The sequence below is a fragment of the Neopsephotus bourkii genome, unplaced genomic scaffold (assembly GCF_033783945.1).
Source record: "Neopsephotus bourkii isolate Nb327-2 ecotype Australia unplaced genomic scaffold, CSIRO-AGI_Nbou_v1 NB_1792, whole genome shotgun sequence".
NCBI classification, from domain to species: Eukaryota; Metazoa; Chordata; class Aves; order Psittaciformes; family Psittacidae; genus Neopsephotus; species Neopsephotus bourkii.
Window position 1 is genome coordinate 5,870,753 of NW_026902266.1, and position 13,069 is coordinate 5,883,821.

At 39.8% G+C, this 13,069-nt stretch overlaps 1 protein-coding gene across 4 annotated transcripts in view; it reads right to left on the bottom strand.

Annotated features, from left to right (window-relative positions):
- MOB2 (MOB kinase activator 2) overlaps positions 1-13,069 on the bottom strand; it is a 118,874-nt gene that overhangs the window by 46,553 nt on the left and 59,252 nt on the right. The window contains exon 1 of one of the 4 annotated variants that reach the window (XM_061342480.1): positions 12,211-12,715. The exons of the other annotated variants lie outside the window; for them this stretch is intronic. Within the exon in view, the coding sequence (XP_061198464.1) occupies positions 12,211-12,248 (38 nt within the window). The 5' untranslated portion in view covers positions 12,249-12,715. Of the gene's footprint in view, positions 1-12,210; positions 12,716-13,069 lie in introns of those variants that run through there. 4 annotated transcript variants of the gene reach the window in all.

Below are 13,069 nucleotides of genomic sequence, written 5' to 3' on the forward strand. Positions count from 1 at the left end.
CTCAGAGAGGTTACTGGATTATTCCCATTCATGGCCTCTTGCCCAAACCAACTGGAAATGGTGCATTTTCATAGCATTTGTTTTCTGAAAATTTAACCCTGTGACTCAGCTCACCATGGAGCAATTTCAGAAGCACTCGATACGAGAGAAATAGCAGAAACCCAGCTACGGATAGGAAGTCTCTTTCAGGGGAGGTTTGCCACTGCAGTGGCTTAGCTGTACTGCTGAAGAGCGTGCTTATGCTAACAGGTTACCACATGCCCTTGCTAAGAACAATGCCCAATGTGTGCAACTAAGCCAGTTCCCATAAGTGAGAGCGATAAGACTGTATACAGAGAAAAATTACACATAGCTGCTTGTTCCATTGTTCCACGCTGTCAGGACATGGTGTTTAACACTGCTGTGGGAGGAAGTCAGAAGTGCTCCAGAACACAGGAAAACACTTTGAGAAACAGGAGGCTCAGACTTGAGACTGGAGAGGAGCGATCCAAGTGGAGCTGTTCAGCCTGCACAGACAGGTGTCAGAAAACAGCTCAAGGACCGTGGTCATATATTACCAGAAGTTGAAAACTTATTACTGTGTCCAGATTTTATATATATATATATATATATATATATATATATGATATCAAAAGCTCAATGTATTTATTGTCTACTAATTTTCTTCAAAACAGTAAGGAACTTTCTCCCTCCCACCAAAGGGAGCACTTCAGAAGTGCTGGTAGACAAAGCAAAAGCAGTGAACTTACACACAACATAACCCCCAGAGCATTAAAAAAGGGAACTGATAACTCTACAACCACTTTCTGAATAAGATAAACCGCTGCTTTTTAGTTCTTGAACTATTTTTAGGACACCCATTATTTATTCATAGACCTCTCTAATACACAGGGACACACTACTACACGTCCTGTTGTCTGAGCGTTGCAATTCCACTGTTGATCATGTACTACATTATTAACTGCTAAGTTCTCCCACAGAAAGCAAAAGTATGGGGTTTTTTTTCCCTTAAAAGGAGAGCATAAAGCAGACATGAACTCAACTTGTTTGACGCTGCCTCTATGAAAGTAAAGTTTATTTTTGTATCTGCACCAGTGGAGCTGGAAAGCACAGCAGTCCCCATTTGTACCATCTTAACTCAGGATGCTCAAATCTGAACAATGTCCAAATTTTAAGGTGGGAAAAGGCTGAAGCTACCTACTCTTGTTCACATAACACAGGACAGAACTGGAGTAACTATCAAAACCTGAATTAATAGACTTGGTCTTGGAGAAACCACATCTGTGCTGATACATCATCTAAGTCAAAAGAAAAACAAATAAAAACAAAAAATCAAATAATAATTTAAAAAATCTATGGAGAAAGGCTGAGAGAGCTGGAGTTGTTCAGCCTGGAGAAGAGAAGGCTCAGGGGAGACCTTAGAGCAGCTCCAGTGCCTAAAGGGGGCCTACAGGAAGTATGGAAAGAGTATGTAGAGATAGGACGAGAGGGGATGGTTTTAAACTGAAAGAGGGTAGATTTAGATTAGCTACATGAAGAATTCCTTTACTGTGAGGGTGGTGAGGCACAGGCACAGGTTGCCTGCCCAGAGAAGCTGTGGCTGCCCCATCCCTGGCATCCTTGAGGCCAGGCTGGACAGGGCTTTGAGCAGCCTGGTCTAGTGGAAGGTGTCCCAGCCTGCGGCACAGGGGTTGGAACGGTATGATCTTTGAGGTCCATTCCCAACTCAAACCATTCTGTGATGCTACAGTTCTGTTGTTCTTATCTGGTATGTTTTTTATTGTTGTCACATACTGATTAGCACTGCACTTCGGAAGAGCTACTATGATTACTTTGCAAGTGGCAGAGGCACACATTCCCTGACACTGTATCTTCTGTTCCTTGCAAAACTCACTCTCCAAAGCTAATTATCTGTGACAGAAAATAATCCATAAATCTGAAAACAAGGGGTTTGAGAAGAAATGCTGCAAGGACAGTATTTCTGCGCTTCAAAGATCAGGTCAAAGTGACATAATAAAAACCACACATCCAGCTCTCTTTATCACTTTTCGGCCAGTTTCTCGCTCATAAAATTTTGTGTAAGCCCTGATGAGACAGACTGCAGTAGCAATGTGCTGTTTTGCCAAGGGTCAAACTAAGGAACTTGCTGTAGCCTTCAACTGTTTGCATGCTCAGGTTTAGGCTGGCAGCTGATGTGGGTATGCAGTCACTGCCTGTCTTTTGTTTTTCAGAACAAGGAGAAAACACATTTTTCCCCTCCCTTGTCTGGGAAACAGGAAACAGATTCTTATAAAGGCTCTCCCACATACAGACTGGGCAGGAAAAAAGGTGGAGTTTGGCAACATTAACATTTGTTCTTCAAATGCAGACCAGTAATTATTCTAGGGTAAGCGACAGGATGGCTGGGCTTACTAATGTTTACTCACCCTGGTGCTGCTGTTTTCAAATGTATTTATATTTCATGCAGACTTACCTATAAATGTAAAATTCAGTTATTTTTATGTGAGTTTTCAAGTGGATAGACCTTTGTAGTCTTTATCTACCTTTACATAAAGGCAGCAAATGTGAATATGACCTTTTAAATAACTGTACAAGTTAATTAGTTCTTAAGCACCTTATAAAGTGGCTAGACATTTTTATCCCTATTTTATAAATGAGACTATACTGTTTCAAGTGCCAATTAGCTCCCAAGAGCACACGAAAACTTCCACACCTCCACCTCAGAAACTGCTAGTAGCAACACTGTCAGTAGCTCAGGGGAAAAAAAGAAATCATTAGGACAAAAAAGTATGTGGGTTTTCTAGGAAAATCAGTCACTAAGATGCTGGCTCAAAGCTCCCTGTGATAGCTACCCAAAGAAAATCCTATAATAACTTGATTGCTACACGCACGAAGTTTGGTACATGATCCACCGTCACTGAAAGCACCAAACAACCAAACTGCTTAGTAGTGGAGTGATTAACTGGATAGGATTCAATCTCTTTCAGAAAGACATGTTTCAGCCACTGAGAAATTAAGATACTTTAGTGAATGGAATGAACCTGAAAAAAAAAAATAATCTTATTTCTTTCACTACCTTAATTTGTGTTTGTTGAGGTCAGACTGAACAGGCTTTCACACCTGGGGAAGGGACATAAAAATATTCATAACCTTAAGTGCAGCAAGAGTCCTGAGAATATTACAGAACACAGCATTTAACCCCGTGAACATATTTAAATCCATGTAGTCAATGCGGTTCCTCTTCAGAGTGTTCTGTGAGCTGTCACTCACAACAAAAATCCCCTAACAAGCTCCTTGAAATCAAATTACAATGCAACAAAAATATTAAAATCCCTCAGAAAAGTGTCTTGTTACTCTCTCAAGACTATCCTCATAATTAAAAGTGACTGAGAAAGCAAAGACTTATCTTAACAAAGAATAGGTTCAACACCTTTGAGCAATGTAGCTGCATGACTGCCATGCAATAAAGCTCCCAAGCCAATAAAACCTGACATGCACATAAAAATCAGTGTGGTGCTGTCAAACACCTAACATTCAGCGTTAGGATCTTTCCTGCCAATGCACGATGCTTCGTTATCTTTAGCATCCATTGGCACAGGCATTTGCTGCTGTTCTGTCCCACACAGAATAAGTTAAAGAACTCTCACTTCCTTTTAGCTGAGCTAGCAGCACTAAGTGATGGTTCATCCTGCATCACTGGCAGAGCAGAGCTTTGAGAATGGAATATGTAAAAAGAAGTCATTATCAGGGTTTGCTTTACTTCTCTTTCTTAGCATTAGAGCAGACCTTAATCAGAAGTCTCCTCAATACAGGTATGAGGAAAGAAGCCTCAATTTACATCATTATTGTAGGCATGGTTTGACAGCAGGTAAGGGAAGAAAATAAGCTCCCATTCTGTTTTAGCAAAAAGCTTGAATTCACTGAAAAAATGCTTTTAAAATTACTATGTTTAAAGCATTTGTTCATTATGCTTTCACAGTAATATCCCACTAAAAGCTCCAGTACTCAGATCTTAGGGGAAAGAAGTAGAATTAAATCGTCCATTGCATATCAAGCTACTGACTCTCTAATTCACAGAAACTGATGTAAAAAATTGCAGTTAATTTACTGCCCCTAATTATTATTAATGAGCTATAAATTGGGATGTTAATAGCTCTGGTGTAGAACAGAAATTATATGGCTACTTTTGGTGGAAACTTCTTAACCCTGTATATATACCACCTTCATTATAAGCCCTGACCAACACTACATACTCTACAAAACAGTTTAGTTGGAGGGAAGGAGATAGCACAGAAGGTGCCAAAAAAAAGCGATTTGTTGTTCCCTGTTCTGGCCCCAGGTTATTAATGAAACAGCATCTTTGTAATACGAGCTTCGTGTTTGTAACACGAACATTTATCATCCCCTGAGATTCTGTATAAGAGCAAGGATAACAGTTTTCTTGAATTTGTGCCACAACATTGTTTTGTGTATCCACGTCAGACATTTCCAGTAAGTACACACAACACTATGGGGAGAGAAGAAAAATAATAAGAGGGAGAGAAGCATACACACACACACACACACACGCACACATGATGTGCAACATCATCTCTGCTTCTGGTATTTGTGAAGAAGTAACTGGTAGCTGCACAAAGATAACCTATGAGAATGACCATATATTCCTATAGGTTATTCTTTGATTTAAGTACTTCCAAAAGATAGGAAACTAAGTGATCAGGGCAGTTTTGGCAGTGTCCTGGGTTTAGCAGTAGCAGTCATTTTTCTCCTTCTTGGTAGCTGGTCCAGTGCTGTGTTTTGACTTTCAGCTGGGAACAGAGCTGATAAAAAATGATGTTTTGGTTTGGCCAAGGACTTTGTGAGCCTCATGCTCTGCCAGGAAGGAGGGAAGCCGGGAGGAAGCAGAGACAGGACACCTGACCCAAACTGACCAAAGAGGTATTCCATACCACAGCACGTCATGCCCAGGATGTAACTGGGAGTTACCCGGAAGGGTGAAAGGGACTGCAGGGTTGGAGGAGGTATCAGTCGGTGCTTGGTCGGGCTGGGGGGGCGAGTTATCGGTCACCTGGTGATGGGGTGTTGTATTCTCTTCCCTTGTTATTTCCTTTATCATTACTATTACTGGTGGTAGCAGTAGTGATTTGTGTTATACCTTAGTTACTAAACTGTTCTTATCTCAACCCGTGGGAGTTGCATTCTTCCTGATTCTCCTCTCTGTCCCTCCAGGAGTAGAGGGAGGGAAAGAAGGGGGGAGGGGAGTGGGTTAACAAGCTGTCTGGATGGGTTAAACCACGACAGGCAGTAGTTATAAAATGAGGTCTTTCTATAACATAGCCTGAGATTTTTATTTCTTAACCACTTTTTCACATGAAAACAAGAAAGATTTTTCCAACTAAAATATCACCTGGCATAAAGTACTAGTTTCAGAACCGTATTACAAGATTACTCTATATATTCCATTGATCTGAGTGACTGATCAAGAGGTTACCCCTCCAAAAGCCATTTGACATTTCACGTAAATACTTCTTTTCTGTATGTCATCTGCAGCACTGACCATGAAGAAGGCCCATTTCCAAATCCATATTTGGGAACAGCTCTATTAATATAACAACAATGACTCACAGAGCGAGTTCTAATGAAATCTTCTATTTGGAAGCATTACACTTATAATACTTTCCCCATATAAGGCTTACAGTTTAAATCTTTATTCATACATTGTTAATGGATATAAAAATACTTAAACTACTGTTCAATGCTCACACATACAAAAAAATCCCAAAGAAAACACATCTGAGATCTTGTGATGTAGGACAAATGCTACCAGAACAGCCAGGCTGAACATAGAGGACAACAGTTAGAAAAATAATACCCACATTCTCTATAAAAGAAACACCATTCCTGAAAGTGAAGATTAACGCAAAAGATTTGGAATCACAATTCTAGTTCAGTATTTTGAACCGTATTTCCATCTCCCTCCACTTGGCAAACATACTGTAACCTTCTCATATAAGGTGGACAGTAGCAGGACAATGACAGGGCATAAATAACACCAAAATGTCATAGAATTGCTGCAGATGGTAAGGTTTTGTCACCAGACAGTGACAAGGAGACCACTGTCAGCCCTGCTGCTTGTTTTCAAGACCCTTGTGTTCATCATCAATCTGCTTCTCCAGGTTTTGATGGCTCCCATCCCTCTCCAAAGTTCCTACAGGAGAGGCAACAATAAGGTAAAGTGGGGGGCAGGGGGGTCTTTCTCAGGCAAAGCACTGGGAGTACAGCAACCAGAACCTGCACTCATGAACCTCCAAGGCATAGAGCACAGAGCAGTGGTCAGCAACAGCCAGCAGTCCTTTCTGTCATCCCTGCACACACTGCAGTAACCCTCCTCTGAAAAATAACAAAATAAGGGACATTTTAATGACATCTGAGAAGCCACCTCACTTTGTAACTGAAGCATGAATGAAAATCACTGTCAGCTTCAGAAAATGAAAGAGCAAGCTGTACTATATTACAAATGAGCACAAAGGGCTACAGCTGACGGAAAAGAACTAAGATCACCTTAAGTCAGAGAGAGTTCAGTCAGCAGTGCTGGCGCTGCATCTTGGCTTACATTTTTTGACACCATATAACATTCCGAAGAAGACTCTCCAAAAATGGATTCCCTATCCAACAAAAACTGAAATGGATAATCTACATTTTTGGCCTTAATCTGATAAATCTGTGCTGTGCTTTCCAAGGATAGCAGTCTCTATTGCTACCCTTAGATTTTCCCTTTTTTCATGTGATAGGGATGTAGTAATTTGGGAGGACTGTAAAGCAGTTCAAACAGCTGCTTCTCCTCAGATAAGGTATTTGGGTGTTCATACTATCCTGTCTGCCAGATGAGCTATTTCAACAAGCTTTCACAAGCTGTTGGTCACATCCCTTAGTGCTAGTTTTCCTGCATTTGCAACAATGCGTACTAAAAAAGCCTTCCAAAGCAGGCTCACTATGCTTTTTCCAATTTGCACTTTTTGGGGCAAAACAAACAAGATAGAACTTTTTCTCCTTCACTTGCTTTGCATCAGTACAAGATGGAAGCACACAAGAAAAATAAATGCTTTTTCAATTTCAGTGCTTGGCTCAAAATCAACCGTCATTAGTTTAAAGCAGTGGCTTGGAGCAGAGGAAACAGATCGTGGGGCCAACAATATTTTTATCAGTCTGCTGAGCATCCAACTAATCATTAAGATGTTCCTAAGTATGTTGTCTCCAATTTGAATTATTTTAAGGCATCAGTTACTTCTGCCTTTGATCGTATATAAATGCCTTCACGTACACATAACCCTGAGATGAATGGAGAAAGAAGGGGAAAAAAAGCCTCTGTGTAGGGCAGAACTCAAAGAGCATTTTCAGAAGGGCAAGGGCGAGGGCAACACTGAGCAGAAGGGAGATGTCAAACTGCTCAAATTCTCAGTTGGAACACCAACATCACAAGATAAACACAAACTTCTCATGACTGAGCAAGTGCTCCTCAGCAACACAGGCACTGACTGAGATGCTGGCTGCAAAATGCATTTTCAAAGCTTTCGCCCCTGCCAGATTTCAGAATGCATGATCTGGCTATGCTCCTTTGGCACTAAGAAGTGTCCCAGGAAAACATGCCATGCACCAGTTATTCAGCAGTGCAAAGTCAGGTACAGTAACGAAGATAAAAATAAGTAACATTTAAGCATTTTACCTTGTGCTACATATCTGATTCAATAAATAACCACTTGTACATGCTGTCCAGTTTCCATTACCATGAGTTTGGGATGGCCACTATGCAGGAGTTGAAGAGGTCATTGCTTAGTTTTAAGTCATTTTCAGATAGTTAACCAGTTTCTAAACCTGCACTGATTTAGAAAACACTGCAGAGCTGCATGGCCTTCTCAAAATTGCCATGCCAAGCAGAAGAGAGCGATGAGGCATCATGTTGGCTCACTGATCAGGGTCATCAGAAATCCCAATTTGGGTGCAATTTTATACTGATAAACAGTCTACTAGGTAAACTGTGATATTTAAAGCAAGGCCAGCAAGTTGCCAGCTGTCCAAAAGAGCTCTTCACTTCTAAAATTGCACACAGCAGTAAAGCTTTCCTACAGTGGGCATGTCCATTGTGAATGTAAACCAGCACAAGCACAGATCCGCACCACTACAAATGTTATATGAATGTGTAGGCCCATATATTATGATTCTAAAAGGCACAGGAAGCTTGGATCACAGCACCAAAGTTCAAGGGGCATATTTGTTTTGGGTGCATTGAGGTCGTATCTTGTGAAGTGCATGCTCTGGATTTACACCCTTCCTTAACTCATTAGAGGAAAAAGCGGAAACAGAGGTCTAATAAACATGTCTAATATTTGACACATTACCAGTGTGCAAAGACTTATACTGTCAGTAATTCCAAATGCTAAAGGGACAAGACACACACAAAAAAAAAACAAAACCCAAAACCCACAAAAACACAGACACATTTACAAAGAGAAAAGAAAATGATGCTGAAAAGACTGTACAGTGCCAGTGCATTTTTCACTGTAAACACAGCACCAAGCAAATAAAGGGATATCTCCCAAGTTAAGATGACCTTCAAAAGAGATCATTTATAAAAAGAAACTTTGCAATGCAAAGAAATATAATCATATTGTAGGTGAGCACATAACAGCAAAGCTGACTTAACAACATTGTCAAAGAGATGATGGCAGTTAAGATTCCTACCTCAGCTTCGCAAGATAAGGTAGGTCTCCTACATCAGTATCCTCTGACAAATCTCAGCACCAAATCCCTGTCTCCACAAACATGCCACCATTACCCGCTTCAAAAAGCAAGACCAAACGTGCCCATACCCAGTGAGACCTGCTGAAAGAATACCTATAAATCACTGTTTCTAAGCGAAACTCTGGATTTTAGTTGTGTTTACAGTTTATATTTGTACAGTTCTCACACTAGTATCAACTGCTTTAGAGCAGAACAGGAGAAAGGCTAAGGCAGGGGAAGATTTTTGCTGGTATTAGGTTTGAAAACATTTTCAAGTATCTTAGCTCCACTTGCAGTTTTCCTCCCCCTCTATGAGTTTCTAAGTGCAATCAGAGCCTGATCAAATCATACCAAGGAAAAACTAATCGTTGTGATGGCTCCTGCTGCAGTTCTTTGCTTACAAGCAAAATTAAAAGCAAGAATCAAGATTTTCCTTAAAACTGGGTCAAATATCTGTAAGTGTCAAAGTCAGAACTATCAACAGGAAAAGTTAGCATCTTTTTTCAAAAGACGTAAAGGCATTCACATAGCCCCTGTATCCTAGAGATTGGGCTTCTGCAATCACTCTTTTTAGTTGCCTCATCCAAGATACCAGAACCACCTTTAAAAACACCATCTAGAGCTTGATTAATCAATATGTGAGAACTTAAAGATTTAGGCATAGTTTATTTACTTTTTAAGAAGATCTGGGTAAAGTACATAAGTAGAAGTTTGCACTTTCAGAAGCTGAGGGTTTAAACAGAATTCTTGTTCTCCCTCACAGTTTCTAAGTTACAACTTTTAATGTGAACTTACTGGAAGTTCAACAGCTCCAGTTTACAAAATAAAATTCAACACAGCAGGAAGGTCAAAGCGACCTTTGATGTAAAGAATCCTCTCCTATTGCTCCCGATACATAACCTTTTAACTTGTAACATTATTAAATACGCAGTGTGCCACTGCCTTGTCTGATTTGGAGTATACTCGATCACCATACTCTGCAGTTATACCTCTGAACATGCTGATTATTTTGAGGTACACACATCTGGCTGTACAAACTACCCACTTTTATTAAAAAAAAAAAAAAAATGTGCTGACAGAATTCATGCACTACACTACAAAGACTAATCCTGCAGTAGCCATGTCCCTGCCATGTGCACGTACCTGCTGCAGTTGCATTTGCCCTCCAACATTCCACACCAATCAGCTCCCCTTTCCTCAACTGACCTGCACAAGAGGGTGCTGCTCCACCTGTGAAGTGGAACACTCTGTCCCAAACAAAAACCCCTACAGATCAAAACAAGTCTTTCTGCTGATATGCCAGAAGTTTAAGCTAAACAGGAAAACACACTTGAAGCTCTTTTTCCATTACCTTGCATTATTAAACCATCTAAGGGAGAGATAAACATGAAAGGAATTTCTTTAATTAGATAAATTCACTCCTCAGCATTTGTTGTTTAATAGAGCAAAGTACATCAGCATGTTAGAATCAGATAATATTGGAGTCTCCCACAAAGTCACAGTTGAAGCTTCTTTTCCATGCAAGCATCTAGGTGCCACTGGTTTTACTCACTGTAATACAACACTTCCAGTTAAATGCTTTCTGTAAAATGTAATGCCAGGTATGCACTGGGCCACAACAACTGAAATTCCTTAAAATTATTATACAGCATCCTGCAAGTTAGAACAAGGCATAACAGATGCACAAGGTGATCTTACACAACTTACTTCCCTGAAGCTCTATCCCATGCATTCATTTTTAATAAACCTCAAATCAATTAAAGATTGTGCTTCCCATAACTAAAATCTGAAAACTTTCTTTAGCATAAGCAATATCCATTATATTTGGCATTTTAGCATCATTTCTTACTTGACTCTCTAAAGATAATCTCTCAAAGGGTCAAAAAACTCTGCAAGAAAACCCAAGTTAATGCTAATATATTCTTAACCTCCATCTACTACAAACTCAATCCCACTGAGTGACAAATTTACCTTAAGCTTAAAGCAAATACTGTAGGATGGTAACTTTTAATTCTGTCTGATTTCACATGCAGTCAGAATAATCACAGTTACAAAAACAAAAAAAAAAAGCCTAAGGATAACGCAGGAATATGTTAGCATCCATCTAGGTTGCCTTTAAAAACCTAATCCAAATCAAATTTAAAAAAAATAAAGAACAAACAAATAAACACCCCAAAACAAACAAAACCCACCCAAATTTAAACATATGTCGGCAAAGCAAAGGACCCTTCCTTCAAAGTGGCACTGTGCAAGCCATTGTAGGCAAAAAAAAGTGCAGACCATCCGAACAACATTGCCAAAGTCCTTCCTATCTGATATGCTTGGTCTGCTATTTGCCTCTCTTATGCAGAGATTTCCAACCAGGTGCAAAATGGACCATCAGTTTAAAGCAGGTAGGCAGTTTTGGGCTAGTCTGCACACTTGTACTCTATATATCTGGGCTTTTCAGGGATGAAGCACTAAGCCATGAAGCACTGATCACAATGCTTACTCATTAAAGAAGGTTAAAAGCAGCTGCAAAATAAAATGACACTGCAAGACAAACAACTTTCTTCATTTGTCAAGTCACCTGACAGGTACGGAGGAACAGTTAACACTGCACCATGGAAATACAAGTCATCTTTAGTTCAGGTATGCTGTGCTGAGAAATAAAATTTACATCATATGAAGACACAAAAGAATCTGCTTTAGTAAAATCAAATGCAATTATTAAAATAAAAAAATTAGTCACCTGAAAACTTCCTATTTTCAGTTTTACAAAAATATTCCTTAAACAAGGAATATCTAGCTAGTTATCTTATTTCCAGTAATGGTATATTTTCTGTTATTGAGAGGATTTAATAATCTTCTCATATTATTAAAGAAAAATATTTCTTTAATAAAAGATAGGGGGTGGGAGAACAACACAAACCCCCACAAAACCAGTATTTTCAAAATAACAAAACTAGTAAAGTAACTCAGAGAAGTTTTAAGTATTTGAAACTAAACTTATTTTTTAGACTGACAAAATGTAAAATCATTTGTATTCTCTATCGGGGAGCATCACATTTAAGGAGTTGATCTCTTGTTCTTATCAAAACCATAGGATGTTTGCTTATAAATACTTAAAATAATTACCACAAACATTTATTCAGGAATCATAAAGTTCCTAATGCTTTGCTGGTTTTACTGAGCAGATCCACCTCAATTTAACATGCCCGCAACTCTAACCTGCCCCCAGAAAATGCATACGCTTTAAAACCAAACCTAATAAAATGCAGACCAATCTAAATAAGCAGCATATTTCATATGCTGTGATCCTCTGCTCTTTTTTGAGACAAAAGATTTGGTCATTATTTCATGTACTCCGTCACTAGAAAGAAAAATAAAGGCTTCCGTTTTCACGTGGTTTTAACCGTGAAGATTCAAAAAGGGATGCAGGCTCGCTCTTACCCATTCAGTGTATACGAACCATTCCTCTTGAGTCTCATACTTGCAGATAACAATCTCAGGAAAAAATCCAGAATGAGGTGGTGTGTCCTCTGCTAGACCAGAATACAGGCACCTGTTTGGTGGTTGTGCTTTTTGTTCACCAGGGGACCTCTTTCCTGGTTCTCTGAGTCATCAGTGAGAAACAATGCAAAACCGCCACCAGAGCCACTTAGCAGGAAGCCCAGAGGAAACTGCCTGCAGCCAGACAAGAGTCTGGAGGTGTAAAATCTCCCCAACACACTTGACAAAATCCTTGCTGCCCACCAAGGAGAAGAAGCAAATATTCACGGAGAAGGGGTTTTATAAAATACCTTAACCACTCCCTGCATGTGCAAGAATAAATCTTGTCGAAAGCTGTTTTATCGGTGAGCTGCTCTTTTTCCAATTAGTCTGAAAGCAGCTTCAGATCTATTCCCTCCTCCTCACGAGCCCTGTTGTGACTATCAAGTAGTCAGCACTACCCTGGGAGCACAAGGCAATTAAACAAGAAGCCATAAATAACAAATATTCAGACCCTGTGGGGGTTTCTTCCCCCTAATATCAATCTGGAAACTACACATTTGGAAAGAGACACACAGCTAGTGGTTGAGAGGTTTATTTTGCCTGTATAAAGTTTAAACCAAGCAGATCCAAAGTCATGCTCCAACACTGCAGAGAAAAAATATCCTGCAGCAGTCCAGTCCTGGGCAGGCTGCCCTGCATAAATCACAAGATTGCACTGTCTCTGATGAGGCTGTTTTCCTTCCTTTCTGTTCACCCTACCATTCCCTGATAGATGTGAACTAAACAGCTGCACAGCTTACTGCCTGGACCAGAGGGG